The sequence below is a fragment of the Anomaloglossus baeobatrachus genome, unplaced genomic scaffold, assembly GCF_048569485.1.
Source record: "Anomaloglossus baeobatrachus isolate aAnoBae1 unplaced genomic scaffold, aAnoBae1.hap1 Scaffold_3234, whole genome shotgun sequence".
NCBI lineage: Eukaryota > Metazoa > Chordata > Amphibia > Anura > Aromobatidae > Anomaloglossus > Anomaloglossus baeobatrachus.
The window spans coordinates 20,722-43,157 of record NW_027442626.1 but is presented as its reverse complement, the minus strand read 5'-3'; the positions used below and the strand labels follow the sequence as shown (position 1 = coordinate 43,157).

The window sequence follows — 22,436 nt, the reverse complement described above, 5'->3', positions numbered from 1 at the left end:
TGAAAAACTATTGGTATATTCTAAAATGGGATCTGATTTTGGGAAAATATCTGCCTGAGGAACCAAATATAACATGTAGGAGGGGGAAAACGATAAAACGCTTAATAGCCCCAAGTAGATTAAGAGAAAATAATAAACGATTTGCAAGGAAAGAAAAAAATAAGGCTATGTTCACACGTTGCGTTTTTTCCTGCGTTTCTGCAGCGTTTTTGGCAGCAGCGTTTTTGGGCAAAAAGGCATGCGTTTTTGTTTTCCAGCAAAGTCTATGGGAAAAGCAGAAATCCTGTCTGCACTTTGCTTTTTTTTCTGCAGCGTTTAATTTGCATATTTGTGGTCAAAAACCATGCTGAAAAAGAAGCAGCATGTCAGTTGTTTTTGCCATTTCTGCAGCGTTTCCTTAACATTGGAGTCAATGAGAAATGGCAAAAAGCAACCAAAATCACAATTCCTGCGTTTTACATGCTTTTTACCTGCTTTTCAACTGCGTTTTTGGCTCCAAAAACGCATGCTTTTCTGGCCAAAAAGTAATGGGTTCTAATGTTCCTTTACACACACACAATAACCGAAAATTTAAATGTAAAAAAATAATAAACTTTAGCTATTTTTCTGTTAAAATGTGCATAACCACTATTATTACATTAAAATTGATAATTTACCATATAATTTTATTAAAAGTTAATTTTAAACTTTTTTTCTCTTTTTTCATTCTTTTTGACTAATTCAACTTTATTTCTCAGTGTCTTGATCTCAAAAACGCATCTGCAGAAACGCAGGTGAAAACGCAGGTAAAAAGCGCTAAAAACGCACCAAAAACGCGGTAAAAACGCATGCGTTTTTAGCGCTAAAAAATGGTCAAAAGCCATTTGGTCAAAAACCAAGGGAAGGAAAACGTGCAGAATAAACTGCAGGTACACCGACGCAACGTGCGGACATAGCCTAAAGATCAGGTGATTGGAGTTTTCAGATGTTGTTCTAGGAAATGTTATACGTGTGGAATTATAAACCATGGAGCAAAACAGATCACAAGTAAAAGTACAGGCAAATCAATTACAATAAAACAAAATCTGAGTGCGATAGTGATTATATAGTTTATGTTATCGATTGTAGCTGTGGGCTACAGTACGTGGGACGCACAACACAGACTTTACGTGCTCATATGAATGGGCACAGAAATAGAGCAAAAAAATGGGTTTTTAAAACAGTTTATCGAGACATATATTACTCAATTTTAATATAAGGGGACACCTCTAGAACAGATACCTGTGGAAACGATCAATAGAATCTGTTTGCTCAATCGCAAAGAAACATATTGTATTTACCGCCTTCAAACATTGCATCCTAATGGCCTTAATGATAATGTGGAAAGAATATAGTATATATCCCTGTCTAAATATAAATTATTTTTTGTACTACCTTTTATTTGAGAGCTCTTATTGATAGTAATTTTATTGATAAATGCTTACAGTGCTTTTAATTTAATGAGTTTTTAAGTGATTTGTTGTTTGGGGATTTGTTTTAAAGGAGCTACTAGAGCTGAAGATAACAAAGAGGTTGATTACACAGGTGCGGTTGTATCCACTGTATCCACAGCCTTATTTGAATACCCAGTTAATTGTATTTATTTTTTATCTATAAAATAGAGAGTGAGATGCATTTTTACTTAGATACCTGAGGAAGGCGGTTGTTCCCGTCGAAACGCGCTGTATCAGTTTTTAAATTCCGTATGTCTTTGAGCAATAAATTCCATTGTGGACAAGAGGTTTTAAAATCATTAACTATGGGGAGCGCGGCCACCACAGAATTGGTTTACTTCATTCTTAAGTTCAATATGTATGTAGCAGAGCTGGAATTGTCATGGGACCTTGTGTGGATTATATCAGTACTGGGTGTTTTGGGGGTTAAAGAGGGTGAGGTTTTTTTGTATTTTATTTCAAATAAAGGACTTTTCGGTGTTTGTGTTTAGTTCTTTTCACTTAGAAATTAGCAATGGTGATGTCTCATTAATCCCTTATTACCTCAATTGCCACCGCACCAGGGCAATCGGGAAGAGCCAGGAAATGTTCTGGAATTGTTGCATTTAATGGATGTGATAATTTTGGTTTTAAAATCATTACTACGGGGAGCGCGGCCACCGCAGAATTGGTTTACTTCATTCTTAACCTTTTCACCTGTGGGAATCCGTGGCAGCACCAAACACAGGATCAAGGCAAGCAGCAGACCCGGATAAACATTGGACGCGTGAAGAGGCTTTGGAAAAATCCTATATACTTGAAGTTTTGTGGCAAAAGGTGAGTGCATAAAACTTCATTAAAAGGGCACCAGAGAGCCGCTATGATAACGCACGGAGATTGGCGCCGCGTGTTTGTTTTTTATTATATACCCTGCAGGGAATCCCCTTACTACATACATAGTGAAGGCACAGCGTGCAGGCACAGGACATGCTTTGCCGCAGCTTCCCTTTCCACCTGTAGTGCAGTGGGGTCTGCGCACGTGTAAGAGCTTTACCGTGAACGCATCATTATGTCGCGCCCCTCTTTTTTGCAGTACTTCCTGTGACACATCCGGAAATGTGGTATCCACAAGTCGGTCACAAATGTAGCGGCCCTTGTGTATAGTGAAGGCACGGCGCGCAGGCACAGGACATGTTTTGCCGCAGCTTCCCTTGCTTTCCACCTGGAGCACAGTGGGGTCTGCGCAAGTGTAAGAGCTTTACCGCGAACGCATCATTCTTACGGGCCCCTCTTTTTTGCAGTACTTCCTGTGACACATCCGGAAATGTGGTCCCTTGTGTATGTAAGGGCGCACACAGCATTAGGTAACTGTCATGCGGATACCAAGGCGGCAGTATTACTAATGCCGGGTCATCTTACCCGGACTATACAGCTGACTAATTCCTTACCTAGAGGGGTTCCTGAATCTACGTACAAAACTCTCTGGGTAGGAATGATTATTTCGTGTGATGAGTAGTCTGGGCTACTATTGGCCGAGGAGGGAAACGTTATCATCTTATAAATTAGACTTTCTAGCACAAGTGTGAATTGATTGGTATATCACCTACCTATGTACTTGCTTTATAACCTGCCGTAATAGCCTCCTGATGAACCGGTGTATGGAGAAACACGTTGCGGCAAGCGTCCCTCTGCACGGTCCGGAGAGGAGATGTGAATAGCTGCTATCCCCACTGTTATCCTGGGGGTACCCAGTTGACCGGATCATTTGTCCACCATAGCAAGAAGACATTTGGAAGCTAAGTAACCTCATTGCTACCATTATACCTGTGGACTTGATCATTTACATACTTATTGCAAATCTCCGGACTTATATTGCCTCCCCATTCCCTGTCTCCCCTGAGCTAGGTGGTTTCTCAGGTCAAGGGAGGGTCAGCCGTCAAGAAATGGGTGCACCACTAAAAATTAGGGTGCTTCACCTATGTTGGCAGACAGGGCTGGACGTTCTAGGGTCAAATCAGGCTAGTTAGGTCCCTTTGTTTTTCCAGCCTGTTTGTTGAATTATTTACTTATCTTTTGCCCCTGTATCACTGGGTTGTGGTGTGATTTTAAATAAATGTATCCTTTAATGGGAAAAATATATGTTATATTTATTGATCTCTTATCCAAATTTTATAATCAGAAACTTTCTTTAAAAAAAAAAAAAATTACTGTTTTTTGGCTGGGGGGGCCAAATAACCATGGGCCTCCCCAGCCTAAGAATACCAGCCCCCATCTGTCGGCTTTATCATGGCTGGGTGGGAACCACACGCCGTATTTTTAAATTATTTATTTAAATAATAATAAAAGAAAAAGGACCTGCATGGGGTCCTCCCAATTTTGATACCCAGCCATGATAAGCGCACAGCTGGGGGCTGCAGCCTGTAGCCATATGTTTTGTCTGTGCTGGGTATCATAATATGGAGGCACCCTACACCAATGTTTTTGGTTTTATTTTTACACCACGGCAGGGACACAGACAGCGTTTGCAATAGCAAGCAGTCAGGCACATTGTCACACAGGATGGTGGCATGGTTTGACTGCAAACAATCACAATCGCCGAGCCTGCTGGTGGGCGGGGCACTGTTAGGTTAATGAGTGGCCTCGGAAGTAGTATAAGCAGCCCTGGAAGTAGTGTTACAGTCGCACAGGAGACTGGTAAGTATAATGTACCTGCTTATTCCTATTTTTTTTCTTTTTCCTTTATTTTTTTTTAATTACCTGAGTTGGCGGTTCCGGATAGGTACTCGGCATTCCCTGAAAACTCCAGGCCCGGGGTCAGTGCACGGGTACTAGTGAACCCGCTCGGACTTTTACAGTTCGGGTCCGCCCATCACTAGTTATCACCATGTCTACACTCTGCATCTGCAGGGCCCCGCCGTCTTCACTCCACGTCTCCAGGTCACGCCTGTCTGCACTCTGCATCTCCGGAGCTCTCCTTCCTGCACTCCGTGTCTCCAATGCTCCGCCATCCGCACTCCGTGTCTCCAGAGTTCTACTTTTGGCACTACTAGTCTCCAGGGCTCCATTGTCTGCACTCAGCATGTCCACTCCGTGTCTCCAGAGCTCTACTTTTTTTCACTCCACATCTCCAGGGCCCCGTCATCTGCACTTCATGTTTCCAGATCTCCACTTTCTGCATTCCAGGGACCCGCCATCTGCACACCTTATCTCCAGGCACCTGCCGCCTGCCCTCCGCATCTCCAGGGCTCTGTTCTCTGCACTCCACCTCTCCAGGGTCCCACCGCCTGCACTCAGTGTCTCCAGGGCTCTGTTCTCTGCACTCCATGTCTCCAGGGCTCCACCCTCTGCACTCCGTGTCTCCAGGGCTCTGCCCTCTGCACTCCGTGTCTCCAGGGCTCCGCCCTCTGCACTCCATGTCTCCAGGGCTCCGCCCTCTGCACTCCATGTCTCCAGGGCTCCGCCCTCTGCACTCCATGTCTCCAGGGCTCCGCCCTTCGCACTCCGCGTCTCCAGGGCTCTGCCCTCTGCGTCTCCAGGGCTCTGCCCTCTGCACCTCCAGGGCCCCGCCCTTTGCGTCTCCAGAGCTCCACTTTTTGCACTCCATGTCTCCGGGGCCCCATCATGTGCACTTTGTGTCCCCAGAGCCTCGCTGTGTCTTTAAACCTTTTAAGAATATTTTGAAATAAAAAGATGATTTTATGAAACCGCCGATTGCTGGATACTGCCTTCACACTTCCGCATCTCCAGAGCTCCACTTTCTGCAGTATACGTTTCTGGGGCCCCGCCATCTGCACTTTGCATCTTCAGGGCCCCGCCATCTGCACTCTGCGTCTCCAGGGTCCCGTTGTCTGCGCTCCATGTCCCCACCACCTGCACACCGCATCCCCAGAGCACCACTTTCTGCACTCCGTGTCTCCAGGGCCTCACTGCCTGCACTCTACATCTCCAGAGCTCCATTTTCTGCACTCCGTGTCTCCAGGGCCTCACTGCCTGCACTCTGCATCCCCAGGGCACCACTTTCTGCACTCCGTGTCTCCAGGGCCTCACTGCCTGCACTCTGCATCTCCAGAGCTCCATTTTCTGCACTCCGTGTCTCCAGGGCCTCACTGCCTGCACTCTGCATCTCCAGAGCTCCATTTTCTGCACTCCACGTCTCCGGGGCCCCACCATCTGAACTTTGGCTCTTGAGAACACCACCGTCTCCACTCCATGTCTCGAGAGCTCCGCTGCATCCACTCCGTGGCTCCAGACCCCGCAGTTTGTTCGTTGCATCTCTGGGGCTCTGCCACATGCACTGTCTCCACAGCTCCACTTTTTGCACTCCGAATCTCCCAGGGCCCCGCCGCCTGCACACCACATTTCCACAGCTCCACTTTCTGCACTCCGAATCTCCCAGGGCCCCGCCGCCTGCACACCACATCTCCACAGCTCCACTTTCTGCACTCCGAATCTCCCAGGGCCCCGCCGCCTGCACACCACATCTCCACAGCTCCACTTTCTGCACTCCGAATCTCCCAGGGCCCCGCCGCCTGCACACCGCATCTCCACAGCTCCACTTTATGCACTCTGTGTCTCCAGGGTCCCGCTGTCTGTACTCCACGTCTGTGGGGCCCCAATGCCTGCACTCTGTGGCTCCAGAGCTCCACTTTCTGCACTCTGCATCTCCAAGGCCTTGCCATCTTCATCTCCGGGGCCCTGCCATTTGCACTCTGTACAGTGCCTTGCAAAAATATTCGTCCCCCTTGAATTTTTCACCCTTTTCCCACATTTCAGGCTTCAAACATAAAGATAAAATGTGAATGTTCTGGTGAAGAATCTACAACAAGTGACACAATTGTGAAGATGAAGGAAATTTATTGCTTATTTTAAATTTTTATAAGAAATAAATAACTGTAAATTGGGGTGTGCAATATTATTCATCCCCTGTCAGTTAATCCTTTGTAGCGCCCCCTTTTGCTGTGATTACAGCTGCAGTCTCTTGGGGGTGTGGGTCTATCAGTTTTGCACATGGAGAGGTGAAATTCTCGCCCATTCTTCCTTTGTAAACAGCTGGAGCTGAGTGAGGTTGGATGGAGGCGTTTGTGAACAGCAGTTTTCAGCTCTTTCCACAGGTTCTCGATTGGGTTCAGGTCTGGACTGTGACTTGGCCATTCTAACACCTGGATACGGTTATTTGTGAACCATTCCATTGTAGATTTTGCTTTATGTTTGGGATCATTGTCTTGTTGGAAGACAAATCTCCGTCCCAATCTCAGGTCTTTTGCAGACTCCAACAGGTTTTCTTCAAGAATGGTCCTGTATTTGGCTCCATCCATCTTCCCATCAATTTTACCATCTTCCCTGTCCCTGCTGAAGAAAAGCAGGCCCAAACCATGATGCTGCCACCACCATGTCTGACAGTGGGGATGGTGTGTTCAGGGTGATGGGCTGTGTTGCTTTTATCGTTTGGCATTGTGCCCATATAGTGTGATTTTGGTTTCCTCTGAGCAGAGCCCCTTCTTCAACGTGTTTGGTGTCTCCCAGGTGGCTTGTGGAAACTTTAAATGACACTTTTTATGGACATCTTTGAGAAATGGCTTTCTTCTTGCCACTCTTCCATAAAGGCCAGATTTGTGCAGTGTAGACTGATTGTTGTGCTATGGACAGACTCTCCCATCTCAGCTGTAGATCTCTGCAGATCATCCAGAGGGATCATGGGCCTCTTGGCTGCGTCTCTGATCAGTCTTCTTCTTGTGTGAGGTGACAGTTTGGATGGACGGCCGGGTCTTGGTAGATTTGCAGTGGTATGATGCTCCTTCCATTTCAATATGATCGCTTGCACAGGGCTTCTTGGGATGTGTAAAGTTTTGGAAATCTTTTTGTAACCAAATCCGGCTTTAAACCTCTCCACAACAGTATCCTGGACCTGCCTGTTGTGTTCCTTGGTCTTCATGATGCTCTCTGCGCTTTACACAGAACATGAGCCTATCATGTAGGGGGCATTATACGGAGGCTTGATTACACACCGGGGCTTATATTCATCATCATCAGTCATTTAGGACAACATCTGATCATTCACAGATCCTCAATCAACTTCTGGAGGGAGTTTCTGCACTGAAAGTAAAGTGGATGAATAATATTGCATGCAACAATTTTCAGTTATTTATTTTTTACAAAAGTTTATAATAAGCAATAAATTTCCTTCCTCTTCACAATTGTGTCACTTGTTGTTGATTCTTCACCAGAACATTCACATTTTATCTTTATGTTTGAAGCCTGAAATTTCGGAAAAGGTTGAAACATTCCAGGGGGGCGAATACTTATGCAAGGCACTGTATCTCCGGGGCCCCACCGTCTCCACTCCATGTCTCGAGAGCCCCACCAAAGGGGCAGTATACCGGGAACACCCTCACAAGACCCAACACACATTGGGAACCCCCGACAAGACCTTACGTATACTGGGAACACCCCACTAGACCCGCTACATACCTGGAGCACCCCACGAGACCCGCTACATACCTGGAGCACCCTACAATTTGCCCTTTATTTTTCCTGCTTTTTATATATCAAGTGTCAGATCTTTGACGACCGTTGACAATGCCCCTCGTCTATCTGCCCCTGAGTTACCACCATAGATTAACCTATAGGAGATTGTGCAGCAGAGATGTCCTGCCAGGGTGATCTGAGTGGTCGGTATCGCGCCTCTGTTCCTTACGTGTCATACAGTGTGACGGTCCGAGAGCCATTGCTGATGTTTACCAGGCAGCAAGCGCAGGGAGTGTCGCCCCAGGTCTGCCAGCTCACACACGAGGCCTCAATGCTCCTCCTGGAGAAATCTGATGTGATGAAGCTATGGAGCAGCAGGGGGAGAAGGGATTAGACTGAGGTGCACTGTGCAGAGGACAGAGAGGACCGCGCTGAGGACAGGGAGGACCGCACTGAGGATAGAGAGGATCGCGCTGAGGACAGAGAGGACCGCGCTGAGGACAGAGAGGACCGCGCTGAGGACAGAGAGGACCGCGCTGAGGACAGAGAGGACCGCGCTGAGGACAGAGAGGACCGCGCTGAAGACAGAGAGGACCGCGCTGAAGACAGAGAGGACCGCGCTGAAGACAGAGAGGACCGCGCTGAAGACAGAGAGGACCGCGCTGAAGACAGAGAGAGGACCGCGCTGAAGACAGAGAGGACCGCGCTGAAGACAGAGAGGACCGCCCTGAAGACAGAGAGGACCGCGCTGAAGACAGAGAGGACCGCGCTGAAGACAGAGAGGACCACGCTGAAGACAGAGAGGACCACGCTGAAGACAGAGAAGACCGCACTGAAGACAGAGAGGACCACGCTGAGGATAGAGAAGTACTGTGCAGAGGACAGAGAGGACCGCGATAAAGACAGAGGACCGCGCTGAAGACAGAGAGGACCACGCTGAAGACAGAGAGGACCGCGCTGAAGTCAGAGAGGACTGCGCTGAGGACAGAGAAGAAGTACTGTGCAGAGGACAGAGAAGAAGTACTGTGCAGAGGACAGAGAGGACCGCGCTGAGGACAGGGAGGACCGCGCTCAGGACAGGGAGGACCGCGCTGAGGACAGGGAGGACCGCGCTGAGGACAGAGAGGACCGCGCTGAGGACAGAGAGGACCGCGCTGAGGAGAGAGACGACCGCGCTGAGGACAGAGACGACCGCGCTGAGGACAGAGAGGACCGCGCTGAGGACAGAGACGACCGCGCTGAGGACAGAGAGGACCGCGCTGAGGACAGAGAGGACCGCGCTGAGGACAGAGAGGATCGCGCTGAGGACAGGGAGGACCGCGCTGAGGACAGAGAGGACCGCGCTGAGGACAGAGAGGACCGCGCTGAGGACAGAGAGGACCACGCTGAGGACAGAGAGGGCTGTGCTGAGGACACTTTTCCTAAGATGGAGGAGAGCTATGTTATACTATACTAACCAGCCCTGAGTCGCCACAGCTCTGTGTTCATTGAGCCTCCACACACCAGACTGAACCCCGTGCCCAGCAGAACATACAGCGCCCCCTGCTGGTCTGCAGACCACATCCACGTATGCCACCATCTCCCAACACAAACCTGTTCATGTGAAGGATTGTACGACTCCCATTGGAAATGTTGCTGATGACTATGGAAGCCGGGAAGGATGAACCAGGATGGGACACAACATGTCCTACATCTATGCCGTACCGTGTCAGACTGTCCAGCGTGAAACTGTGCGGGGGGCAGAGGCACAGAGGGGGCAATTAATGGGCAATTAACGACAGAGAGAAGAGACAAAAGATCACAGGACCATGGGGCAGAGTTATTATTCCTCTGCTCAGATTTATTATTTATCACCAGGAGAATAAAAACTGGCGCGTTACAAAGACCAAAACTCACTAAAAAACTAACATTTTCCAAATTTAGACATTAAAATGTGAATTTTGAGACACAGAGAAGATCGATTAGACAAAAAAATAATAATAAATTATGTAAAAAGCGCTCCAGAAAAAGAGCAAATTAGGAGAAATAATAAATCGTCCCCATAGATCACACTGGATAGTATAAAAAAGGTAAAATAAAGGTAAAAAGTGCAGATGATCTGGATTATATAACACTGTACAGGTATAATAAAGTGTAAATGACTTGGATCGGGGGTAGGGAACCTCCGGCCAGCAGGCCATATGCAGCCCGCGATGATGACTTTTATGTGGCCTCTGGGCACATTCCCGGGGACCGCAGTATATATGCCCCCAGCCCCTCCTGGGATGTACATATGCCCCCAGCCCCTCCTGTGGTGTATCTATGCTCCCAGCCCCTCCCTCCTGTGATGTATATATGCCCCCAGCATCTCCTGTAATTTATGCACCCCAGTATCTCCTGTGATGTGTATGCCCCAACATCTCCAGTGATGTCTATGCCCCAGCCTTTCCATCGATGTATATGCCCCCAGCCCCTCTTGTAATGTATATATGTCGTAAGGGAAGTACTCCATTAAAATGTACCTTTTAATGTTTTCATTAAAAGGTCAGGTGACCATAAAACACACAAAAATGGTAAAATATAGGGTATATACTAATAATGACCGGGTAGGAGGTATACAGATAGAAAAACAATGGCCCTAATTAGCTCTAAAGTGTCTCTCCCTACCTGGCAATGGAGGGTATGACGTCCTTGGGTTGTGACGCCCCCATTTAACGTCGGGAAGCCCTCACTGACCCTATTGGTGCAATAGGGCTAGTAAGAGCTTCCCATCGTATGCCCCCAGTCCCTCCTGTGATGTATATATGCCCCCAGCCCCTCCTGTGATGTAGTTGCCTCTAGCATCTCCTATGTGATGTATATGATTTACCAATCTGTTGACTGCGCTCCAGACCGAGACAAACCTGAAAAAGCAGCTGTGAGAAGCCACATGATCAATATCACCGAACATCACAGCCGCCCCAGCCATCACAGTAGGGGTGAGTTTATTCATTGTTTAACCAAAAACAGCAGGGTAATTTTCAAGCTGATAATTTTTGCGGCCCCGAAAGTTGATAGAAATATCCAAATGACCCCCGGCAGAAAAAAGGTTCCCCACCCCTGATAGGTCCTCACATGTTCTAGATTGCATGGTGAAATGACACATAGAAGTTCTTAATGTAGAAATAGCAATTAATAATTAATGTATAGAGAGCAGGAGTGTTACTGACGTCCCACAGAAAGGCGAGAAAATATCTTTACTGTTCCATGAAAAGAGAAAATACAACTTCGAGAGTGGACAGGAGAGGATCATCAGAATTCTTAGAATTTCTAATCTAGATTGGAGAGATGAGGCTCTACGCTGGAAAAAGGGGCAGAAATACTGGACACAACTGGAATGAAGACTGTTTGGACTGGACTGGACTGGAGTGGATGGGTTCTGGGTTGCATAGATTTGAAATGAGCAGTGAAGTTCAGAACAGAAAGAAAATGGAGAAGTTCTGGCTTGACCAACTGTGGAGAGGTTACGAAGGAAGGTGTAGTGCGGTTTAGGCCAGGACAGGAAAGGATACAGTCTGAAGAAGAGTGGTGAGGTTCTAAAATGTACATGAATGGAGGGACTCGGGAGGCGGCGGGAATGGAGGGACTCGGGAGGCGGCGGGAATGGAGGGACTCGGGAGGCGGCGGGAATGGAGGGACTCGGGAGGCGGCGGGAATGGAGGGACTCGGGAGCCGGCGGGAATGGAGGGACTCGGGAGCCGGCGGGAATGGAGGGACTCGGGAGCCGGTGGGAATGGAGGGACTCGGGAGCCGGCGGGAATGGAGGGACTCGGGAGCCGGCGGGAATGGAGGGACTCGGGAGCCGGCGGGAATGGAGGGACTCGGGAGCCGGCGGGAGTGGAGTCTTAATCACATTAGCTCAGTCACCATCTGCAGTCTGGATGTGTCTCTGCCTCTTGATGATCTTCTGCTGACATTTCCTGATTGTCTTTTCCTGACTCACCAGCTCTCCAAATACTAAAAATCACCCCCTGTATTGCCTCCTTTCCTCAGTCTTAGGGGGCCTTGAAAACCAACCAACCTTTCCCGCCTACCCCTGGATATAAGGATTGGGCCTGAGGAGGACAAGGAGGCAGTAAGATTCATCCTTTGTTGGACTCTGATGCTGCGGCCAGCACCCCAGAGAGACTTGGAGAAACAGTGATTACTCTGGAAAAGAGACATCTGGAGGATTGTGACTCTCATCTCCCTGCCATTTATCCCGTTGCTGGACTATATACATGTTTCTGGACTATTTTACCCTGTGTTTGGTGGATAGTTTTATGGATCTTCTGGTTTGCATGGCATAAAGGTTCTTAGGACGTTCACCCATCTCTCGCTCTGTTGATTGTGTGATCCCGGAGTAGGACCCCCTGACACTGTTTGGTTGTTACCCAAATCCTACCTTTTTGCTTACCTCACCCCGTTGTTCACCCTTTGGTTTCTCGCCCTTCTTTGTTTCTGCTTTTGCAGATAACAGAGAACACACCCAGTGTCGTATGTCCTATATTACTTCCCTTACATCTGCCCCCTCCTTCTTGGCAATTTACATTTTTCAGGGCAGGTGGAGATGATGTGACTTCTGGAGCCATGATGGTCTGCAACCATGGAGACTCAGCGCCCTGCACAGGAGCTGCAGACACAGAGCAGGGCCTTCTTTATATTTTTAGCTTTTTGGGCTGTGATGTTGATGAAATACTATCAGTAGCAGAGAGGCCCACGTGTTGTGGACAGGATGGAGTGCGACCTCAGGACTTTCCCTAGTGCTCGTACATAGAGCGGGCTCAGGTGCAGAACCTGCTCCATACCCTGTGTGCGCCGGCTTTACCGGACGTCTGACATCCATGGGCAGGGCTCTGATCACACCAGCATTACCCCTTAGATGCCGCTGTCGATAGCAACTTTGGCTTCTAGGCGGTGGGAGATTCAGAGGTCTCTTTCTCTCACCCCATCCTCTTCATAACAAAGATCCCCGAATTCCCATTAAATAACTATAAAATATAGAAATCACGTACAATTAACAGAATTGGTTTCTGAGGCTGCAGAGGTCATAAAGCATCCCCAGTAATAGGGTCGAGACGCCGCGTGTGACTGACGAGAGGACGCCGCGTGGGACTGACGAGAGGACGCCGCGTGTGACTGATGAGGACGCCGCGTGGGACTGATGAGAGGACGCCGCGTGGGACTGATGAGAGGACGCCGCGTGGGACTGACGAGAGGACGCCGCGTGGGACTGATGAGAGGACGCCGCGTAGGACTGAGGAGCGGATGCCGCGTGGGACTGATGAGGACGCCGCGTGGGACTGACGAGAGGACGCCGCGTGGGACTGACGAGAGGACGCCGCGTGGGACTGACGAGAGGACGCCGCGTGGGACCGATGAGAGGACGCCGCGTGGGACTGACGAGAGGACGCCATTATGGGCTGGGGAATGTCAGGCGTGTTGCAGATCTCACAGGACAGTAAAATCCCCACAAGAAGTAACTTAACACCCCTTCATATTCTAATGCCGCCTTTATAATGACTTCTCCTATTTACCTTGGCTCCACCCACCAGAGAGAACTAACTCCTCCCCTAGATTCAACCATTCCTAATGCCCATACTCCACGTTGACGTTCTTCTACAGGAGGGAACAGCACGTGCCGGCATAGGGCAAACAGGCAATTATGAGGTAATTATATGGGGGTGAAAGACCCTGAGGAGACACAGGACAGGCTGCAGAGTCACATATGGGGGTGAAAGACCCTGAGGAGACACAGGACAGGCTGCAGAGCCACATATGGGGGTGAAAGACCCTGAGGAGACACAGGACAGGCTGCAGAGCCACATATGGAGGTGAAAGACCCTGAGGAGAGACAGGACAGGCTGCAGAGCCACATATGGAGGTGAAAGACCCTGAGGAGAGACAGGACAGGCTGCAGAGCCACATATGGGGGGGAAAGACCCTGAGGAGACACAGGACAGGCTGCAGAGCCACATATGGAGGTGAAAGACCCTGAGGAGAGACAGGACAGGCTGCAGAGCCACATATGGGGGGGAAAGACCCTGAGGAGACACAGGACAGGCTGCAGAGCCACATATGGGGGTGACAGACCCTGAGGAGACACAGGACAGGCTGCAGAGCCACATATGGGGGTGACAGACCCTGAGGAGACACAGGACAGGCTACAGAGCCACATATGGGGGTGATAGACCCTGAGGAGACACAGGACAGGCTACAGAGCCACATATGGGGGTGACAGACCCTGAGGAGACACAGGACAGGCTGCAGAGCCACATATGGGGGTGATAGACCCTGAGGAGACACAGGACAGGCTGCAGAGCCACATATGGGGGTGACAGACCCTGAGGAGACACAGGACAGGCTGCAGAGCCACATATGGGGGTGATAGACCCTGAGGAGACACAGGACAGGCTGCAGAGCCACATATGGGGGTGACAGACCCTGAGGAGACACAGGACAGGCTGCAGAGCCACATATGGGGGTGACAGATCCTGAGGAGACACAGGACAGGCTGCAGAGCCACATATGGGGGTGACAGACCCTGAGGAGACACAGGACAGGCTGCAGAGCCACATATGGGGGTGACAGACCCTGAGGAGACACAGGACAGGCTGCAGAGCCACATATGGGGGTGACAGACCCTGAGGAGACACAGGACAGGCTGCAGAGTCACATATGGGGGTGATAGACCCTGAGGAGACACAGGACAGGCTGCAGAGCCACATATGAGGGTGATAGACCCTGAGGAGACACAGGACAGGCTGCAGAGTCACATATGGGGGTGACAGACCCTGAGGAGACACAGGACAGGCTGCAGAGTCACATATGGGGGTGACAGACCCTGAGGAGACACAGGACAGGCTGCAGAGCCACATATGGAGGTGAAAGACCCGGAGAAGACACAGGACAGGCTGCAGAGTCACATATGGGGGGGAAAGACCCTGAGGAGACACAGGACAGGCTGCAGAGCCACATATGGGGGTGACAGACCCTGAGGAGACACAGGACAGGCTGCAGAGCCACATATGGGGGTGACAGACCCTGAGGAGACACAGGACAGGCTACAGAGCCACATATGGGGGTGATAGACCCTGAGGAGACACAGGACAGGCTGCAGAGCCACATATGGGGGTGACAGACCCTGAGGAGACACAGGACAGGCTGCAGAGCCACATATGGGGGTGATAGACCCTGAGGAGACACAGGACAGGCTGCAGAGCCACATATGGGGGTGACAGACCCTGAGGAGACACAGGACAGGCTGCAGAGCCACATATGGGGGTGACAGATCCTGAGGAGACACAGGACAGGCTGCAGAGCCACATATGGGGGTGACAGACCCTGAGGAGACACAGGACAGGCTGCAGAGCCACATATGAGGGTGATAGACCCTGAGGAGACACAGGACAGGCTGCAGAGCCACATATGGGGGTGACAGACCCTGAGGAGACACAGGACAGGCTGCAGAGCCACATATGGGGGTGACAGACCCTGAGGAGACACAGGACAGGCTACAGAGCCACATATGGGGGTGACAGACCCTGAGGAGACACAGGACAGGCTGCAGAGCCACATATGGGGGTGATAGACCCTGAGGAGACACAGGACAGGCTGCAGAGCCACATATGGGGGTGACAGACCCTGAGGAGACACAGGACAGGCTGCAGAGCCACATATGGGGGTGACAGATCCTGAGGAGACACAGGACAGGCTGCAGAGCCACATATGGGGGTGACAGACCCTGAGGAGACACAGGACAGGCTGCAGAGCCACATATGGGGGTGATAGACCCTGAGGAGACACAGGACAGGCTGCAGAGCCACATATGGGGGTGACAGACCCTGAGGAGACACAGGACAGGCTGCAGAGCCACATATGGGGGTGACAGATCCTGAGGAGACACAGGACAGGCTGCAGAGCCACATATGGGGGTGACAGACCCTGAGGAGACACAGGACAGGCTGCAGAGCCACATATGGGGGTGACAGACCCTGAGGAGACACAGGACAGGCTGCAGAGCCACATATGGGGGTGACAGACCCTGAGGAGACACAGGACAGGCTGCAGAGCCACATATGGAGGTGAAAGACCCGGAGAAGACACAGGACAGGCTACAGAGCCACATATGGGGGTGATAGACCCTGAGGAGACACAGGACAGGCTGCAGAGCCACATATGGGGGTGAAAGACCCTGAGGAGACACAGGACAGGCTGCAGAGCCACATATGGAGGTGAAAGACCCTGAGGAGAGACAGGACAGGCTACAGAGCCACATATGGGGGGGAAAGACCCTGAGGAGACACAGGACAGGCTGCAGAGCCACATATGGGGGTGACAGACCCTGAGGAGACACAGGACAGGCTACAGAGCCACATATGGGGGTGATAGACCCTGAGGAGACACAGGACAGGCTACAGAGCCACATATGGGGGTGACAGACCCTGAGGAGACACAGGACAGGCTACAGAGCCACATATGGAGGTGACAGACCCTGAGGAGACACAGGACAGGCTGCAGAGTCACATATGGAGGTGACAGACCCTGAGGAGACACAGGACAGTCTGCAGAGCCACATATGGGGGTGATAGACCCTGAGGAGACACAGGACAGGCTACAGAGCCACATATGGAGGTGAAAGACCCTGAGGAGACACAGGACAGGCTGCAGAGTCACATATGGGGGTGATAGACCCTGAGGAGACACAGGACAGGCTGCAGAGCCACATATGGGAGGTGAAAGACCCTGAGGAGACACAGGACAGGCTACAGAGCCACATATGGAGGTGACAGACCCTGAGGAGACACAGGACAGGCTACAGAGCCACATATGGAGGTGAAAGACCCGGAGAAGACACAGGACAGGCTGCAGAGCCACATATGGGGGTGACAGACCCTGAGGAGACACAGGACAGGCTGCAGAGTCACATATGGGGGTGAAAGACCCGGAGAAGACACAGGACAGGCTGCAGAGCCACATATGAGGGTGAAAGACCCGGAGAAGACACAGGACAGGCTGCAGAGCCACATATGGGGGTGATAGACCCTGAGGAGACACAGGACAGGCTGCAGAGTCACATATGGGGGTGACAGACCCTGAGGAGACACAGGACAGGCTACAGAGCCACATATGGGGGTGACAGACCCTGAGGAGACACAGGACAGGCTACAGAGCCACATATGGGGGTGACAGACCCTGAGGAGACACAGGACAGGCTGCAGAGCCACATATGGGAGGTGAAAGACCCTGAGGAGACACAGGACAGGCTACAGAGCCACATATGGGGGTGACAGACCCTGAAGAGACACAGGACAGGCTGCAGAGCCACATATGGGGGTGAAAGACCCTGAGGAGACACAGGACAGGCTACAGAGCCACATATGGGGGTGACAGACCCTGAAGAGACACAGGACAGGCTGCAGAGCCACATATGGGGGTGAAAGACCCTGAGGAGACACAGGACAGGCTGCAGAGCCACATATGGGAGGTGAAAGACCCTGAGGAGACACAGGACAGGCTACAGAGCCACATATGGGGGTGAAAGACCCTGAGGAGACACAGGACAGGCTGCAGAGCCACATATGGGGGTGAAAGACCCTGAAGAGACACAGGACAGGCTACAGAGCCACATATGGGGGTGAAAGACCCTGAAGAGACACAGGACAGGCTGCAGAGCCACATATGGGGGTGAAAGACCCTGAAGAGACACAGGACAGGCTGCAGAGCCACATATGGGGGGTGAAATCCAAGGAGGAGGAACACAAGATGCTGCAGAGTCACATATGGGGGTGAAAGGCCCAAAGGAGGGACCAGAGAGGCTGCTGGCTGTGCCCACATATCAGTGAAGCCCATTTGGAGGAATAAGGATAGAGGCTGGCATACAGGCTGGGCCGAGGGAGGGGGGTGGAGGTCAGTGCCCAGGATGGGCCAGGGGGTTAATAGAGCTCAGTGTAAATACTGAGCCATGGGAGCTGGAGGAAAGTACAGGCTGGGCTGAGGGAAGGTGGAGGCCGGTGTACAGGATGGGCCAGGGGAGGTAGAGGCCAGTGTACGAACTGGGCCGGGCTGTGGGGTGGGGGAGATAGAGGACTGCGTATGGGCTAGGCTTTGCAGGCTGGGCCGGGGGGGGTAATAGAGCCCAGCGTGCAGACAGGTTCGGGGGAGGTAGAGGCCAATGTACAGTCTGGGCCATGGGAGGTAACAGAGTTGGCCGAGCGTCTAGGGGGGCTGGGCTGGGGGGAATAAAGAGAGGATTATGTTTTTGTATGCTTTCCCTCAATAGAAATTGCCTGATTCAAAGAAAATGGTAAAAGTTTCTGTGACCTCCCGTTGTGACCTCTCGCTGTGACGTCCCGCTGTGACCTCCAGCTGTGACCTCCAGCTGTGACGCCCTGCTGTGACGCCCTGCTGTGACCTCCCGCTGTGACCTCCCGCTGTGACGCCCTGCTGTGACGTCCCGCTGTGACCTCCCACTGTGACCTCCCACTGTGACGCCCTGCTGTGACATCCTGCTGTGACCTCCCGCTGTGACCTCCCACTGTGACGCCCTGCTGTGACCTCTCGCTGTGACCCCCTGCTGTGACCTCCCGCTGTGACCTCCAGCTGTGACCTCCAGCTGTGACGCCCTGCTGTGACATCCTGCTGTGACCTCCCACTGTGACGCCCTGCTGTGACGTCCCGCTGTGACCTCCCACTGTGACCTCCCACTGTGACGCCCTGCTGTGACATCCTGCTGTGACCTCCCGCTGTGACCTCCCACTGTGACGCCCTGCTGTGACCTCTCGCTGTGACCCCCTGCTGTGACCTCCCGCTGTGACGTCCCACTGTGACCCCCTGCTGTGACCTCTCGCTGTGACCTCCCACTGTGACGCCCTGCTGTGACCTCCCGTTGTGACGTCCCACTGTGACCCCCTGCTGTGACATCCTGCTGTGACCTCTCGCTGTGACGTCCCGCTGTGACCCCCTGCTGTGACCTCCCGCTGTGACGTCCCGCTGTGACCCCCTGCTGTGACCTCCCGCTGTGACATCCTGCTGTGACCTCCCGCTGTGACGTTCTGTTGTGACCTCCCGCTGTGACCTCTCACTGTGACCTCCCGCTGTGACCTCTCGCTGTGACGTTCTGCTGTGACCTCCCGCTGTGACCTCCCGCTGTGACCTCCCGCTGTGACCTCCCGCTGTGACATCCTGGGACAGCTCGTGCCCATATCTGCAGAATATCCTGCTTGCTCCCAACTCAGCTCACACTCACTCAACAATGGTGGCCCAAGCCCTCTCGCTCTGCCCTGCCAGCCCCCATCTGTACCAGTCCCCTCACCCACTGATATCTGATACTTACTCTGCGATGTAACCAGGGGCCAAAGAGCCCATGAAGGCACAAGGGGCCCCCAGCAGAGACAGCACGGTGCACGAGTTGGAGGCATTACCGCCTCGCTGCCAGCGCTGAGACAGGCACCTGCCAGAGAAAAGAGACGAGCTGAGGGCAGACGGCATGGGGGGCTCATACAGCGAATCTCCACCTGATCAGAGCGGCCAGATCACATCCACCGCATCTCAACTGTACAAACATCTCATCCCCGTATATCACCTGTACATACATCTCATCCCCGTATCTCACCTGTACATACATCTCATCCCCGTATCTCACCTGTACATACGTCTCATCCCCGTATCTCACCTGTACAAACATCTCATCCCCGTATCTCACCTGTACAAACATCTCATCCCCGTATCTCACCTGTACATACGTCTCATCCCCGTATCTCACCTGTACATACGTCTCATCCCCGTATCTCACCTGTACATACATCTCATCCCCGTATCTCAACTGTACATACATCTCATCCCCATATCTCACCTGTACATACGTCTCATCCCCTGTATCTCACCTGTACATACATCTCATCCCCGTATCTCACCTGTACATACGTCTCATCCCCGTATCTCAACTGTACATACATCTCATCCCCGTATCTCAACTGTACATACATCTCATCCCCGTATCTCACCTGTACATACGTCTCATCCCCGTATCTCACCTGTACATACGTCTCATCCCCGTATCTCACCTGTACATACATCTCATCCCCGTATCTCACCTGTACATACATCTCATCCCCGTATCTCACCTGTACATACATCTCATCCCCGTATCTCAACTGTACATACATCTCATCCCCGTATCTCACCTGTACATACGTCTCATCCCTGTATCTCACCTGTACATACATCTCATCCCCGTATCTCACCTGTATATACATCTCATCCCCGTATCTCACCTGTACATACATCTCATCCCCGTATCTCACCTGTACATACATCTCATCCCCGTATCTCACCTGTACATACATCTCATCCCCGTATCTCACCTGTACATACATCTCATCCCCGTATCTCACCTGTACATACATCTCATCCCCGTATCTCACCTGTACATACATCTCATCCCCGTATCTCAACTGTACATACATCTCATCCCCGTATCTCACCTGTACATACATCTCATCCCCGTATCTCACCTGTACATACATCTCATCCCCGTATCTCACCTGTACATACATCACATCCCCGCATCTCACCTGTACATACGTCTCATCCCCGTATCTCACCTGTACATACGTCTCATCCCCGTATCTCACCTGTACATACAGCTCATCCTCGTATCTCACCTGTACATACGTCTCATCCCCGTATCTCACTTGTACATACAGCTCATCCTCGTATCTCACCTGTACATACATCTCATCCCCTGTATCTCACCTGTACATACATCACATCCCCGCATCTCACCTGTACATACATCTCATCCCCGTATCTCACCTGTACATACGTCTCATCCCCGTATCTCACCTGTACATACAGCTCATCCTCGTATCTCACCTGTACATACATCTCATCCCCTGTATCTCACCTGTACATACATCACATCCCCGCATCTCACCTGTACATACGTCTCATCCCCGTATCTCACCTGTACATACATCACATCCCCGTATCTCACCTGTACATACATCTCATCCCCGTATCTCACCTGTACATACATCTCATCCCCGTATCTCACCTGTACTTACATCTCATACCTGTATCTCACCTGTACATAAGTCTCATCCCCGTATGTCACCTGTACATACGTCTCATCCCCGTATCTCACCTGTACATACATCTCATTCCCCGTATCTCACCTGTACATACATCTCATCCCCGTATCTCACCTGTACATACGTCTCATTCCCCGTATCTCACCTGTACATACATCTCATCCCCGTATCTCACCTGTACATACATCTCATCCCTTGTATCTCACCTGTACATACATCTCATCCCCGAATCTCACCTGTACATACATCACATCCCTGTATCTCACCTGTACATACGTCTCATCCCTGTATCTCACCTGTACATACGTCTCATCCCTGTATCTCACCTGTACATACGTATCATCCCCTGTATCTCACCTGTACATACATCTCATCCCCGTATCTCACCTGTACATACATCACATCCCGTATATCACCTGTACATACATCTCATCCCCGTATATCACCTGTACATACATCTCATCCCCGTATCTCACCTGTACATACATCACATCCCCGTATATCACCTGTACATACATCTCATCCCCGTATCTCACCTGTACATACATCTCATCCCCGTATCTCACCTGTACATACATCTCATCCCCGTATCTCACCTGTACACACATCTCATCCCCGTATCTTACCTGTACATACATCTCATCCCCGTATCTCACCTGTACGTACATCACATCCCCGTATCTCACCTGTACATACATCACATCCCCGCATCTCACCTGTACATACATCACATCCCCGTATCTCACCTGTACATACATCACATCCCTGTATCTCACCTGTACATACATCACATCCCCGTATATCACCTGTACATACATCTCATCCCCGTATCTCACCTGTACATACATCTCATCCCCGTATCTCACCTGTACATACATCACATCCCCGCATCTCACCTGTACATACGTCTCATCCCCGTATCTCACCTGTACATACATCACATCCCCGTATCTCACCTGTACATACATCTCATCCCCGTATCTCACCTGTACATACATCTCATCCCCGTATCTCACCTGTACATACATCTCATCCCCTGTATCTCACCTGTACATACGTCTCATCCCCGTATCTCACCTGTACATACGTCTCATCCCCGTATCTCACCTGTACATACGTCTCATTCCCCGTATCTCACCTGTACATACGTCTCATCCCTGTATCTCACCTGTACATACGTCTCATCCCTGTATCTCACCTGTACATACGTCTCATCCCCTGTATCTCACCTGTACATACATCTCATCCCCGTATCTCACCTGTACATACATCACATCCCCGTATATCACCTGTACATACATCTCATCCCCGTATCTCACCTGTACATACATCACATCCCCGTATATCACCTGTACATACATCTCATCCCCGTATCTCACCTGTACATACATCTCATCCCCGTATCTCACCTGTACACACATCTCATCCC

The 22,436-nt window shown here is 51.0% G+C and overlaps 1 protein-coding gene across 3 annotated transcripts in view; it reads right to left on the bottom strand.

Annotated features, from left to right (window-relative positions):
- Positions 1-22,436, bottom strand: part of KHK (ketohexokinase) — a 47,251-nt gene that overhangs the window by 11,009 nt on the left and 13,806 nt on the right. Inside the window, exons 3-5 of one of the 3 annotated variants that reach the window (XM_075332417.1) lie at positions 19,249-19,365; positions 9,510-9,644; positions 8,146-8,280 (exon numbers count right to left, since the gene is read on the bottom strand). In XM_075332417.1, coding sequence (XP_075188532.1) covers positions 8,146-8,280; positions 9,510-9,644; positions 19,249-19,365 — 387 coding nt within the window. The remainder of the gene's footprint in view (positions 1-8,145; positions 8,281-9,509; positions 9,645-19,248; positions 19,366-22,436) is intronic. The other 2 variants (XM_075332419.1, XM_075332418.1) reach the window with 2 other exon arrangements.